At 39.0% G+C, this 13,266-nt stretch overlaps 1 protein-coding gene across 5 annotated transcripts in view; it reads left to right on the forward strand.

Annotated features, from left to right (window-relative positions):
• Window positions 1–13,266, forward strand: part of grik4 (glutamate receptor, ionotropic, kainate 4) — a 439,025-nt gene that overhangs the window by 387,604 nt on the left and 38,155 nt on the right. For all 5 annotated transcript variants that reach the window (XM_046863059.1, XM_046863058.1, XM_046863061.1 and 2 more), the window contains 2 exons: window positions 2,173–2,376; window positions 9,580–9,693. In XM_046863059.1, coding sequence (XP_046719015.1) covers window positions 2,173–2,376; window positions 9,580–9,693 — 318 coding nt within the window. The remainder of the gene's footprint in view (window positions 1–2,172; window positions 2,377–9,579; window positions 9,694–13,266) is intronic.

Below are 13,266 nucleotides of genomic sequence, written 5' to 3' on the forward strand. Positions count from 1 at the left end.
TCAAGTTTGGCCACGGCCTGAGTCACCACCTCCACCACAAGGGGAAGAAACCTCCGAATGGCATGTTTTTTAAGCTGTTGTTTTTGAGCGCTGGGCCTGGCAGGTGAGGAAGGAAAAAGGGACAAATCTTTTTTCTTATATTTTTTAGGACAATAACCCTTACTGTATAGACAAACACACATAGAACCCCGCCAGTGACATCATTGTGACCCCCTAACTTTCCATTGGACTGATTAAACATATGATTCAACGTATGGACAATGTGGAAGCATTCTCAAAGCATTGTTGATGCAGATCGAGTTCCTGAATGGGAATTTCCTTATGTCTAAGGTCATTTTTTTCTAAAAAAAAAAAAAAAAAGGGTAAAAAGGTATAATGGTCCATTTCACTTTTAATATGTACAGATGCTTCAGGCAAAGTAAAAAAAAAAAGCCACTGAGGAGCAATTTCAACTCTATTTTTTCTCATTTGTCATGACCTGATTATCACCTTTTCTTTATCCTACAAGAGATTTTGCACAACCTAGGAGAGCTCACAGAAAATACTCTGTAACTCTATTGTTTTTTTGTTTTGAGCAGTTTGTTTTGGGACTGAGAGGTAATCATCACAACTGAGCACACAAACCACACAACTACATTTCTGTCCTTTGGGTGAGATGAATCATTTCGTAGCACAGGCTGTGTTTGCAGTGAGCCAGTGTTAACTGTAACAACTAACTGCCAACTGTAGAAAAGTGCTCTGTCTAAGCCTGAGTATTTTCTTAATAGCGCTGAGGAGAGTAGAGTGTTATAGAGATCGCTCACCTGGGACATCTTTGCTGAAAACATCCTTGTGTGTTTGAGGCAGTACATATCATTCACAGCTTATGATACAGGGTTTTAGACCGAACGGAAAAAACATTTTCTCTCTCGGAAAAAAAACCAAATCTTGCATCTCTCTGAGAGTTGTGTAAGTCTCTTCAGGGAAACCTAACGCTCCCATGTGGATCGAGTTCCCCCTTTCCATATGTAAACGCATGCATTTTTCTTCAAAGGAGGCAATTCCATCACGCTGCATATGTAGAAAATTAATTTCTTCTGTTTGCTTTGCTAATCAACTGCTGCGAGCAGTTTTAGCTTTATTTCCAGATGGTGGCTTTATTATTCTCCCACCAACGAAGAGGGTTAATGTGCAGTCAGCCCACGAAGCACTGCTCTTTAATAAGCCTGGTTTAGGGCAACCAGTCCAGCCGGCACACTTGAGTGCTCGTAGCAGGCTGGGAGGAATAAAAATTTGCATTTATATTGTGCCTTGCATGTGCCACGATGGAATCACAGTAGGAGGGTCAGTGCAGTGCCAAAGGTAACATGCGTTCCCCGATTTTAATGAGCTGATGAACAGAATGGAAGGATTAGGCTAAATTCACTTGAGCGTGAATTAGGCTGCACGAGTTCTCAGCTAGGTCTGATAAGTAGACAACCTGCTTTTGGAGTTGTAGGTTAGGTTTATTAAATCTTTAGTTTTAAGTGGATTAGGTGATTTGAGCCAGAGAACAAGTAAAACCTCAAACCTCCAGTAGCAGTTCACCAGCCATAAATACGTTACTATGGCAATAAGGGTGAACATGGCTCCTTGGCATTTTAAATTGGACCTCAGTGGTACTCAAGTGCACAGGCCTGGATTTAGGAGTGAAAATGGAAAAAAAAAACTCTTTACAGTCAAGCAGCTGTGAGCGCAACATTGTATTTCAATATCGGTCTCATCAAAATGTGCCACGTACACCGTCAGCTTTTTTTCTTGCTTTATTGAAAGACCATTATAGCTAAAACAAAAGTCATTTTCAGAAGCTTTTACATGGCTGGCTTCACTCAGCAAAGCCTGTTTATCCCCAAGCTGACAATGTTCTGTAGAGTCTCCGGTAAATGATTTTAACCGCCCCCACATAAAAACTCTCTCAGAAAAGTGTTATAAAGAGCAAGGATGACAAGATGAAATATTTGCAGCTGCTTTTTCGCCATTCTAGACTGAAGAATGAATCTTGGCTTTCATCAAAGACATTCTCTCAGCTGTGTGAGCAAACAAATCATAAATTAGGGGGAAAAAAATTTGGTGGTTTTTTTTTGTTTGTTTTTTTAGAATTGCAAGGTGTCTGAAATGGCAGTGGGGCTGATCTCTAGGAATGTTATTTTGCAGGAAAATCCTTATGTGATGCTGAAATCCAACTACCAGGAGCTGGATGGGAATGAGCGTTATGAAGGTTTTTGTGTGGACATGCTGAAGGAGCTGTCTGACATCCTGAAATTCAACTACCGCATTAAACTAGTGAGCGACGGAGTGTACGGTGTCCCGGGGGCCAATGGAACCTGGACGGGAATGGTGGGCGAGCTCATCGCCAGGGTAAGTTCCAGTGGAACAATCCTATCTTAAGTCATTTAGTAGCAGTGATTGATACCACATACTGGGCAACACATTGGGTTGATAATCTAGACTCAGTAATATTATTATATTAGTAATATTGATAAAAAGTAATTAGTAATTAGTAATATTATTTGGAAAGATAATAAAAATATCAACCCAAACTGGAAGCACAATAGAATCTTTGATTTTGTGTTGTTTTTTTGTTTTTTTAAGCTTGCTAAAAATGGCATGCAGTCAGATACAAAGCTTATAGCACTCTAGTTAATGTGAACAATGCATTTACAGTATTTGTTCATTCATCCTTAGTGACTACCTGATCTGGGTTTAACATAGTTGTAGCTTCTATATGTTTTGTTTGTTTGTTTGTTTTGTGTGTTTGTTTTTTGTTTGAACAGAAATAAAAAGTTGATATGATAAGGGTAGGTAATATATGGGGTAGGTACTAAAAAGTTAAATTCCTAAGTATGCATTTCTATTTAGGAAAAAAAAAGAAAAAATTTCAGGTTGGGGTAAGCTGTCAGGAACCTGTAGAGATGGCAGCTTCAAGTGCAAGAAAACATTTCTTCTTCTTCTTTCGGCTGCTCCCGTTAGGGGTGCCCACAGCAGATCATCTGTCTCCATACCCCACTGTCCTCTACATCTGCCTCTTTCAAATTAACTACTTGCATGTCTTCCCTCACCACATCCTTAATCCTTCTCCTTCACCTTTCTCTTTTCCTTCTTCCTGGTGGCTCCATCCTCAGCATTCTTCTACTGATATACCCCATGTCCCTCCTCTGCACATGTCCAAACCATCTCAATTGCACCTCCCTCACCTTGTCTCCAAAATGTTCTTCATGTGCAGTTCCTCTAATAAACTAATTTCTAATCCTGTCCATCCTCGACACTCCCAATGAAAATCTCAACATCTTCATATCTGCTACCTCCAGCTCCACCTCCTGTCTTTTAGTCAATGCCTGTCTGTAAACCATACAACATAGCATGTCTCACCACCGTCCTATAAACTTTCCCTTTCACTCGTGCAGATACTTTTCTATCACAAATCACCCCTGCTAATTTTCTTTACCCACTCCACCCTGCCTGCACTCGTTTCTTCACTTTTCTTACACACTCTCCATTACTTTGCACTGTTGACCCCAGGTACTTAAACTCATCCACCTTCACCACCTCTTCTCACTGCAACCACACCACTTCACTGCCCTCCCTCTCATTCACACACATACTCTTAATGACTTTCATTCCCTTTCTCTCCAGCGCATACCTCTACCTCTCCAGGCTCTTCTCAACCTACACCCTACTCTCACTACTCATCACAGTATCATCTGCAAACATCATACTCTATGGAGACTCCTGTCAGACCTCGTCCGTCAACCTGTCCATCACCTCTGTAAACAGGAAAGGGCTCAGAACCAATCCTCGATGCAGTCCCACCTCCACCTTGAACCAGTCTGTCGTTCCTACTGCACACACCACTGCTGTCACATACATGTCCTGCACCCCCCTCACATACATCACATCCCCATTCCTTAGGCATCCTCTCACCTTCCAAAATCTTGTTAAACATTCTTGGTAAAAACTCCACTGCCATCTGACCTAAACATCTTCATCCTTCTACTGGTATGTCATATGATCCAACCGACTTTCTTCTTAATTGCTGCTCTCACTTCTTTCTTACTAATCCTATCCACTTCCTGCTTCACCATCTCCACATCAACCAACCTTCTCTCTATCATTTTCCTAATTCATCAGCTGCTCAAAATGCTCCCTCAATTTTTTCAACACACTCTCCTCACTAGTCAACACACTTCCATCTTCATCCTTCATTGCTCTAACTTGCAGCACATCCTTTCCAGCTCGGTCCCTCAACCTGGCCAATTGATACAAATACTTTTCTGCTTCCTTAGTGTTCAACGTCCAAAGCTCCTTATATGCCGCATCTCCTTTTACTCCTGCCTACTTTTCTCATCTCTCTGTTTCGCCAATCTCTTTCTCCTTCTGCTTTCCTGCACTTTCTCATTCCACCACCACGTCTCTTTAAATTCCTTTCTCTTTTAAGATGACACACCAAGTACCTTCTTAGCAGTCTTTTTTTTTATCACTTCTGCAGTAGTTGCCTAATCATCCAGCACCTCTTTACCACCACCGAGCCCCTGTCTGACCTCTTCACTGAATCTCACACTACAGTCTTCCTCCTTCAGTTACCACCAACTTATTCTTTTTTCAGTCCTCACTCTCCTCCTCTTCTTCATCTCCAAAGCCATCCTACAGACCATTATCCAGTGCTGTCTAGCTACACTGTCCCCTGCCAACACTTTCTAATCTCCTTCAGGTTGCATCTCCTAAATTATGTATAGCCCACCCGTGTGCACCTTTCTCCGCTGTTATACATCACCCTATGCTCCTCCTTCTTCTTAAAATATGTATTTACCACTGCCATTTCCATCCTTTTAGGAAAATCTATCACCATCTGACCTTCTACTTCTCCTTAAAGCCATACTTACCCATCACCTCCTCATCACCTCCCTTCCTTTTACCAACATGCCCATTTTTCCTTCTTCTAAATTTCACAACTCGCTTGTAGAGCATAGGCACTGATAACATTTATCATCACCCCTTCAACTTCCAGCTTCACGTTAATCATTCTATCAGAAACTCTCTTCACCTCCACTACACTGTTACTGTACTCTTCCTTCAGGATCACCCCTACACCATTTTTCCTTCCATCCACACCAGGATAGAACTGTTTAAACCCACCTCTAATGTTCATGGCCTTACTCCTTTTCATTTGGTCTCCTGAACACACAGTATGTCTACCTTTCTCCGCTCCATCATATCAGCTACCTCTCTCTTCTTACCAGTCATAGTACCAACATTTAAAGCACCAACCCTATCCTCCACATTCCTAAACATTTCCTTTCCATACTGTCTCTGTAGACATCTTCCTCCTTCCCTTCTCCTCCTTTGGCTAACAGTAGCCCAACGGTACCCTGTTGGCTAACAATACCTTTGGCAGTCGTTGGTAACCCGGGCCTTGAACGATCTGGTATGAATTTTAGGTTTGTGATCTGCATATTTGATTTTGCACGTTTTACGCTGGATGCTCTTCGTAAAGCAATCCTCCCCATTTATCCGGGCTTGGGAATGGCTCTGGCACTGGCTTGTTCAACCCTAATGGCTGGGTTAAGTCCAGGAAAATATTCATTTATATTCATTTGAAATAAAAGAAATTATGATCCTTATGAGGAAAAGAGGGCAAGAATGTCCTCCTTAAAACATGGGGTGGGGGTATTCACTGCAATTCACTAATCCAGTGCAAAGTCTTCAGAGAAAAAAGGAATCACATTGTGAATTTATCTGGGACATTCTCTGATGATGCCAGGAGTGACACCCAAGTCTTGGTCATGAACCCCCCTCCTGAAAAAAACACAAAGATTACAAAACATGAAGAGAATCAGTGTGACTGGACTAAAACATAAGCAAGGGGCTCTAAATGATATGTGGTTCAGGTGCTTGTTGTCATTGGCTTGTGGATACTGTACACTGCTGTGACCCTTGTATACATGCAAACAAAAGCAAATGGCTTAACTTCCTTTTGTCGTATTGCAGTCAACCTTTTTTTACTTCCCAGATGTCCCAATGCCATCGTGTCAACTTGGCAAATCAAACAGGGTTACCGAAATTAAAAGCTGCTAAACTTCCCAGTATCAGAGGCCGATAAAGCAAGCGATAACCATGTTTACTCTTTCCTCTCAGGCACGGGTTGCTCCCTAATGAATTTCAATTAGCCCTCCGAGTCCTTAACAGACACCCACACAGATTCAGTTAAGCATGAAGTCTATTAATCCTGTTCCGACACCCACTAACCCATGCTCAATAGAAATTTCATATGCTGTAAATTCCATTCGAAGCTGTTGACCTTTTCAACATTGCTGTTACTCATTTAAAAAGCAGTCACATTAAGCTATTTGATTTATTTAAGTATTTTCATTTTTTTTTTTGGATTTGTTTGTCAGGTCTCTGCAGGGCATTGTATCATTTTAACAGGAGTTAAAAGCATTAAGGTGATCTGGTGTGTTTGGGGAGTTGGAAAGTGAAGTTTTTGTAGAGTTCTTGCTCTTAGTTTGAAGAGGCGGAATGGCTTCTTTCTTTTTTTTTTTTAAGTTATCTGTCTCAATTCCGCAGGCTAATGGAGGGCAAAGCCATTAGCAAAATAAAGAAAAGAGTGCCGCCTCATATTATTGTCCCAGTTCGTTCCATTGATATATGTTCTACAGAACTGACCTTCAAGATGCCCACTAAATTTCATTGTATCACACATATCCATGAAACAATGGCAGCTGAGTAGAAGGGGGTGTAAAGGTGCCTTTGTATGATACTTTATTCAACTTCAGACTAATTTTTGTCACATGGATTAGTTGCTCTGAACTTCTGAACTGGCATGTGCTTTTGTCTCAATGCCAAACACTCCAGGATGAAAGACAGCAGTATCATATAGTATAATAAATGTTGGGACAATCCTTTTGTTTTGATAATTACACAATCTTTGTCCAGCCACCAAGCTTAGCCTGACTTTTTCTGCATGTTGGAGAGTAATTTTTTTAGGAACAGCCTGCAAAAGAACACGTCTCCGAAGGAATCGGAAATGCCACGTCGGGACCCGAAACTAAATGCATTATTCAACACAGATAGCAGTGACTTTGCCACAAAGAAGGAATAGTGGGGGCAAAAAATCAATCAATCCAAGCTTGACTCAAAGTCGTAAAAGTGTGGCAGAGTGAAGAAAGAGTATCGCAGTGAATTGTTTAACCGCATACACAATCAGTCATGTAATTCTCTGTGCTTTGAAGAGCACAATGTAGCACTAATCAATATTAATGTAGAACAGAAGATCAGGATGGATATTTCAGCTGCTTTATTCAATTAATATTACTTTTACTCGGAATGAGGATTTGTTGTTTTTCTCATTTGATTCTTTTATTTCACTAGAGGTTATAAACCTGTTTCCTCTTCTGTAATGAAGAAGGAAGGGGATGCTGATATAGACATATATTTTATATGTGTAAATGTAAAACACAAACCCTGAAATGAAGCAGAAAACAACCAGAAAACATGAATTTAACTTGAGCTCAAGCGGGAAATATGTATATATATATATATATATATATATATATATATATATATATATATATATATATATATATTTATGTTTATATGTTTATTCGTTTAGTCAGTCACAACAATGCCACCTTTCTGAACCAAAAGTTGTCAAATCTAATTAAACTCACCCCCTTTTTGTAACTAAAACAGCACTAACTGGTAGCAAGCAATATGGTTTAGTATAAAATAATAACTTTTTTGTGTAGATGCGATGTGTAAATTATATGAAAAAAGCACAACAGTATACCTTTTTACACATTTAAAAACTATATTAAACAAAGCAGAATGTGCAATATAATATTTTTACTATATTTACAATATAAAAATAGGATAAGATTAACCTTGAGGACAGTTTTATACTGTATACCCTTAACACACATAATATAGGCCCATGTTGACATCTTATGATATTTTCTGACAAACGTACACTGTGATATAGAAATCTAAATTCCTGCACTTTCATTTTCTTTGTTTTTTTAAATAAAAGATTTATTTTTAATCCAATAACACTACACCTAGCTTCTACATGCATCAGTCCCTTAAAGAAAAATAAATCAGTTCATCACAGAAATACATTCCCATCAGCCCCATGCATTTCTTGTTTTATGTCATATGACTGTTTACAACTGGTTCACATTTATGGTTAATTACTGTAGCACTGTCATATTTCAACTTTTCAACCTTCACCAAAGTCATCGTCTCACGACAACGAAAAATTGCATGCATATATATATATATATATATATATATATATATATATATATATATATATATATATATATATATATATATATATATATATATATATATATATATATATATATATATATATATAAACGTTTGGAGATATATATCTCCAAACGTTTGTGGACATATTTATCACAGTTATTCATTTTTGAACAACCCATTCCAGATTCCAGATGCCATTATAAAAACCTCCTCTGTTCTGGAAAGTCTTTAGACTAAATTTAGGGCATGACTGTGGAAATTTGTCAGTTCATCCACAGGAGCATTTGTGAGAACAGACACTGATGTTGGTGAGGAGGCAGGGGGTGGTCCATTTCAGGGCTCAGTGGGGTTGAGGTCAAGGCTCTGTGCAGGACATTCGAGTTCTTTCACGCCAGTCTTAGCAAATCATGTCTTCATGAAAGCATTTTCTTGCTGAAACAGGTTTTGGCCTTGTAGTGGTCGCAAACTGTTGGCCATATAATTTATAATTTTGTACATAGTGTATTGCGTGCTTGTTTCCTAGCATAAAGCTTTGTGTTAATTGCAATTATAGAAACTATAGGCCAGTGTTACGAAGATCTTAGAATAGAATAATACATATAGAATATAATACACATCTAAGACACAAACTTATACACAAAGGCATAATTTTAATAACTTAACAGGCTACATGACTGAACAAAGAGCATCACCAGATTTTGTTTTTCTCTCTGTGCCATGGCCATTTATATTGAGCCCAACAATGTTGTAAGGTTTTTGTTGCAGCCAAATAGCAGTCTGGCTTTCTAGAAACAAAAGTTTCTCAACATCAACAAAGCCCTGTTACACCCTTTGTGTAAAAATCAAGACACTACTGGCTGAAACAACGAGTGTAAACTATAGTCCAGATACCACTTTTCAGGATGTGAGATCCACAATCCGCTTATCCCTGCAGTGGAGGGCAGCAGAAGAGCAGCTGAGGCTTGTAGGCTCACCTCTGGGAGTGGAAAATCCCACACAGATGTACTTTTCAGTTTGCTTTTATTAGTTGGGCTAAGCTTCAACACTATGCCCAGCAGCCCTAGATACTGTGTCAAGTAATTTATCATGACAGCCTGCCCTTCACCAAAAAAAAAAGAAGAAAAATACACTGCTGATATCCTGCTATGCAAAAAAATCACATTATTTCAAGTTATTGTAGCATGTTTATTCAAGCAAACATATTTATTTGGCTCAGATATATTTTTAACATTTTGTCATTGTGTCCTATATATATAAATCCATGTCTACATAATGATTTTAACTATTTTTTTGCAGAAGGCGGATCTAGCCGTGGCTGGGCTGACCATCACAGCTGAGCGAGAGAAGGTCATTGATTTCTCCAAGCCCTTCATGACACTGGGGATTAGTATCATGTACAGAGTGCATTTGGTAAGGATGCTACAGTGAGACTCTGCCCATGCCACCTCACGTTGCACACTACAGATTGCATTAGTCGTTGTGGCGCAAAGAAGAGAAGCGCTTTGGCTTGTCTAGCTGATGAAAGATTTTCTCTTGTAATGCTTTCTTGGAATATGGCTGTGTTCAGTAATACGTATAAAATTCTAAGAGACTACACCTGTCCTTGATAATCAGAACGGCCTGCATGCTAATACATTACAGCACCCCACTGCAGGAAACACACAGCGTCAGTTAAAGAGTAAAGAAAGGGAGGGTGAAATAGACAGGCAGTGTGTGCATGTGTGTGTAAAAAAACGTTGATTGAGGACAACTGGAAAAGACAGAGATAGAGCAAGCGATTCAAGCAAAGAGAAGCAAACAGAGAAAGTGAAAGCGGTATAAGGATGACAGAAGCTACATGTCATGTGGGTCTGACACAAATAAATAAGGGTGAGATGAAGAGATTAAAGTAGCTCTAGCACACTGTAGAGTGATTCAGTGACTCAGTTTTCCTTCAGTATCCTCTGCTTCACTTTGGCCTTTCGAAAATCTACCTGTCTTTTCCAGCAGCTCCGCAGTTCCATTCGATAGCCAAGTGCCTTGCCGCATCTGCCCTTATTTAGATCTAAATCCGATTGCTATTGATTTTTGCTTCCTATGATTCCTACACAGATCCACCAATTTTTTTTTTCCTTTTACCCACCCTTATTCTGAGCTTAAAATGAAATTTTGCAGGTGATCAATGACGGTAGAAAATGGAATCAAATGTGGCTCGAATTACATGCTGAGGAATGCTGCTTCATCAACCCTGGTGTTCAATGTGCCGTGTTATAGTGCGTACAGAATGAAGTGTGCGATGTGAGCTGTATGTAGGAGTCACTGTTCGAAAACTGCCTATAGATAATAACCATTTTGCACAAGGCTGAGTACACAGTTTTGCTAACCAGGTTTGGAATACTGCTGACACTAATCATTCAATTTAGATTTATTTCTATAGCACTTTTAACAATATTGTCACACAAAGATCTACAGAAATAAATTGTTAAGAAACATAGGGGATTTGAAAAGGGAACCCATGGTCACCGGGGTAACACAGAATGCCCATTCATAAAATGTCTATTCATATAGTTGTATTAATGTTAAGGTTCACTTGAATGCAAAATAAACAATTGTTTATGACAATTGTTGTCCTAAGCCATTGCAGCAAACTGTTTGTGTATGTTTGATTACAGTCTAAAACAAGTTCTTAAATTGAGCCATCTACAGTAATTTCATGTATCTTTAGGCTGTTCGTGTGGAGCAATCCTCAGCAGGAGAAATCAGCCTCAATTTACGAGAACTTTATCCAGAAGAAGGGAAACAGGATGCAACAGGCAGGTCCAGAGAGCAGAAGGTTACAGGGTCATAGGTTTCTCTGGTGCAAGTGTAGCTCGAGATCTTGATAGAGAGAGATTATTAAGTATTATCAACAGTAATAACATTTTCTTAACAGCTGGCTTTGAAATGCCACATAATACAGTGTCATAGTGAATGTTTAAAGATTATGAAAATTGTTTGTACATTTTCGAAAACATCAAAACCAAGTATGCCATTTACACAACAACACTGTTGAATTCTACAAGCTGAATGTTCAAATTAGAGCACAAGTTGTAATTCAAATCACAGTAAATACCTTCACAGGGACTATACTGTATTAAGTATTCAGCGACTGAATTATTAACTGATATTTCATGGTCTTTTCAACAGTCAGACAGTTTTTCACCATAGGAAAGCCTTCACACTGTCATCCGGAGATCACGCTGGCTACAGCCACATGTGACTGTGAGTCCAAGAGAGCAAAATTGGCTGTGATGTGTGAGTGGGAGGGATGTAATACTCTCTCTTAGTTGTCAGTTAGTTCTGGGCATCTGTAAGCTCATGTATGCAGAAGTGGGTGGATAAAGAAAAAATCCCCCCCAGTGTGTGATGCCACCCGTTGACATATGACCAGTTTGTGCAGGTGTTTGAAAAGATGGTTAGCTTCACTTGTTCCACACAGCAGTGGATGAAGTGTACCATTGCTGTACTCGAGTAAGAATATATAAATCTCATGCTCTAATTTCACTTCAAAGTTTTTGCTTCTTATTGTACTATAAAAGTAAAAGAACTAACCTCTGAGAACTATATTTTAATTATTTATTCGGTTTATTCCTTTTGTCTATTGAGAGTACCTGTACTTCATGCATATTTGTGTCTCAGGACAGGTTTACAGACAGAGTTAACACAACAACAGTATGTTTCTTTTAAATGTGCAGATGTAAAATGCAATAAAATGCAGGGAACTACTAATTGTCCAAAATATAAATAATCTATTAAAATATACATACTTAAAAAATTACTTAAGTTCATTAATTAGTTATAAACTGGTGGCCCCACGGCACCAACATTAATTAACAAGGTGGAACGCTTTAATATAAACATATGCGGTGCACCAAAGCCGAACTTGTATGTCAAATAAATCAACACCTTTGACCAATCAGAATTGAGAATTCAATGTTGCTGTAGTCAAAGCTCTAATAAAATTCTTTATAAGATTTAATAGCACTATGTAGACTCCTCTCACTGAATGAAGAACGTCATTAGCGGCAGAAGTTGATTCTGTAGTGCCCAATATAGTTTACCTTTATCAAAGATGTTTGCACAAAATGTAGAAAAAAATAGGCATGTTTTCACACATGAAGTTCACAGGAGGAAGTGAAATTAGATCTTGGGTTTCTTATTTGCAGTAAGCATGTTTTATTTCAGGTCATAATTGCCTTGAACTTTAGGCATTTGGGAATGAGATTAACATTGTAGAAATTATGAGAAAATAATTAGCAGCTCAGCACACAGGGTTAAGTCCACTTGTGTGTGCGGTAACAGTGAAGTCTCGCAGGACTAGGTTGCAGGAAGGTAAAGTATAGGATGTGGCTGAATAAATAACTGACTAATTAGCACAATTACGATTATAGAGTTGCCCAGGGAGCAATGGCACTCTCATGAACTGTCCCTAATGGAGGTAAAAGCAGCCTTACTTTCTAAAAGAAAAAGAATAAAAAAAAAAAACACAAGATGCCCGAACTCCTACTGCACAGAGAGTAGGCGAGCATTTATTCTAGGGATCTGTGATTCTGTTTCACAGCTATTCCTGCCTATACCTGTTTGCTTTAGCACAAAGCAACAAGGTCTAGGCTGTAACCTTTTTATCATTTAATAAAACAGTGTTGGCACTATATCTATATAAGAAAAAGAAGTAGAAGAAAAGCAAAAATCTCCTAAGCCACTTACAAAACCTGGAGTGTTATAGCCCTGTAGGAGATCGTGATGGAAGAGTGTTAACCACGCATTCCTGCCTGCATTACACAGCTGACACTGGTGCAGGCGTTTATTTTGACACACCAAGGCAGCACTTATCATGGAAAACACATTTGCGAAGAGTACATTTGCGAAGAGTACCTCCGGCACATGCAGCTGAAGTAAAATGCGCTAACAAATGCTGAGAGGGCCGACCGGCCTTGAATTTGCTCCTAGCTGCTTGGCATGAAA

This window comes from Silurus meridionalis, chromosome 12, assembly GCF_014805685.1.
Source record: "Silurus meridionalis isolate SWU-2019-XX chromosome 12, ASM1480568v1, whole genome shotgun sequence".
NCBI classification, from domain to species: domain Eukaryota; kingdom Metazoa; phylum Chordata; class Actinopteri; order Siluriformes; family Siluridae; genus Silurus; species Silurus meridionalis.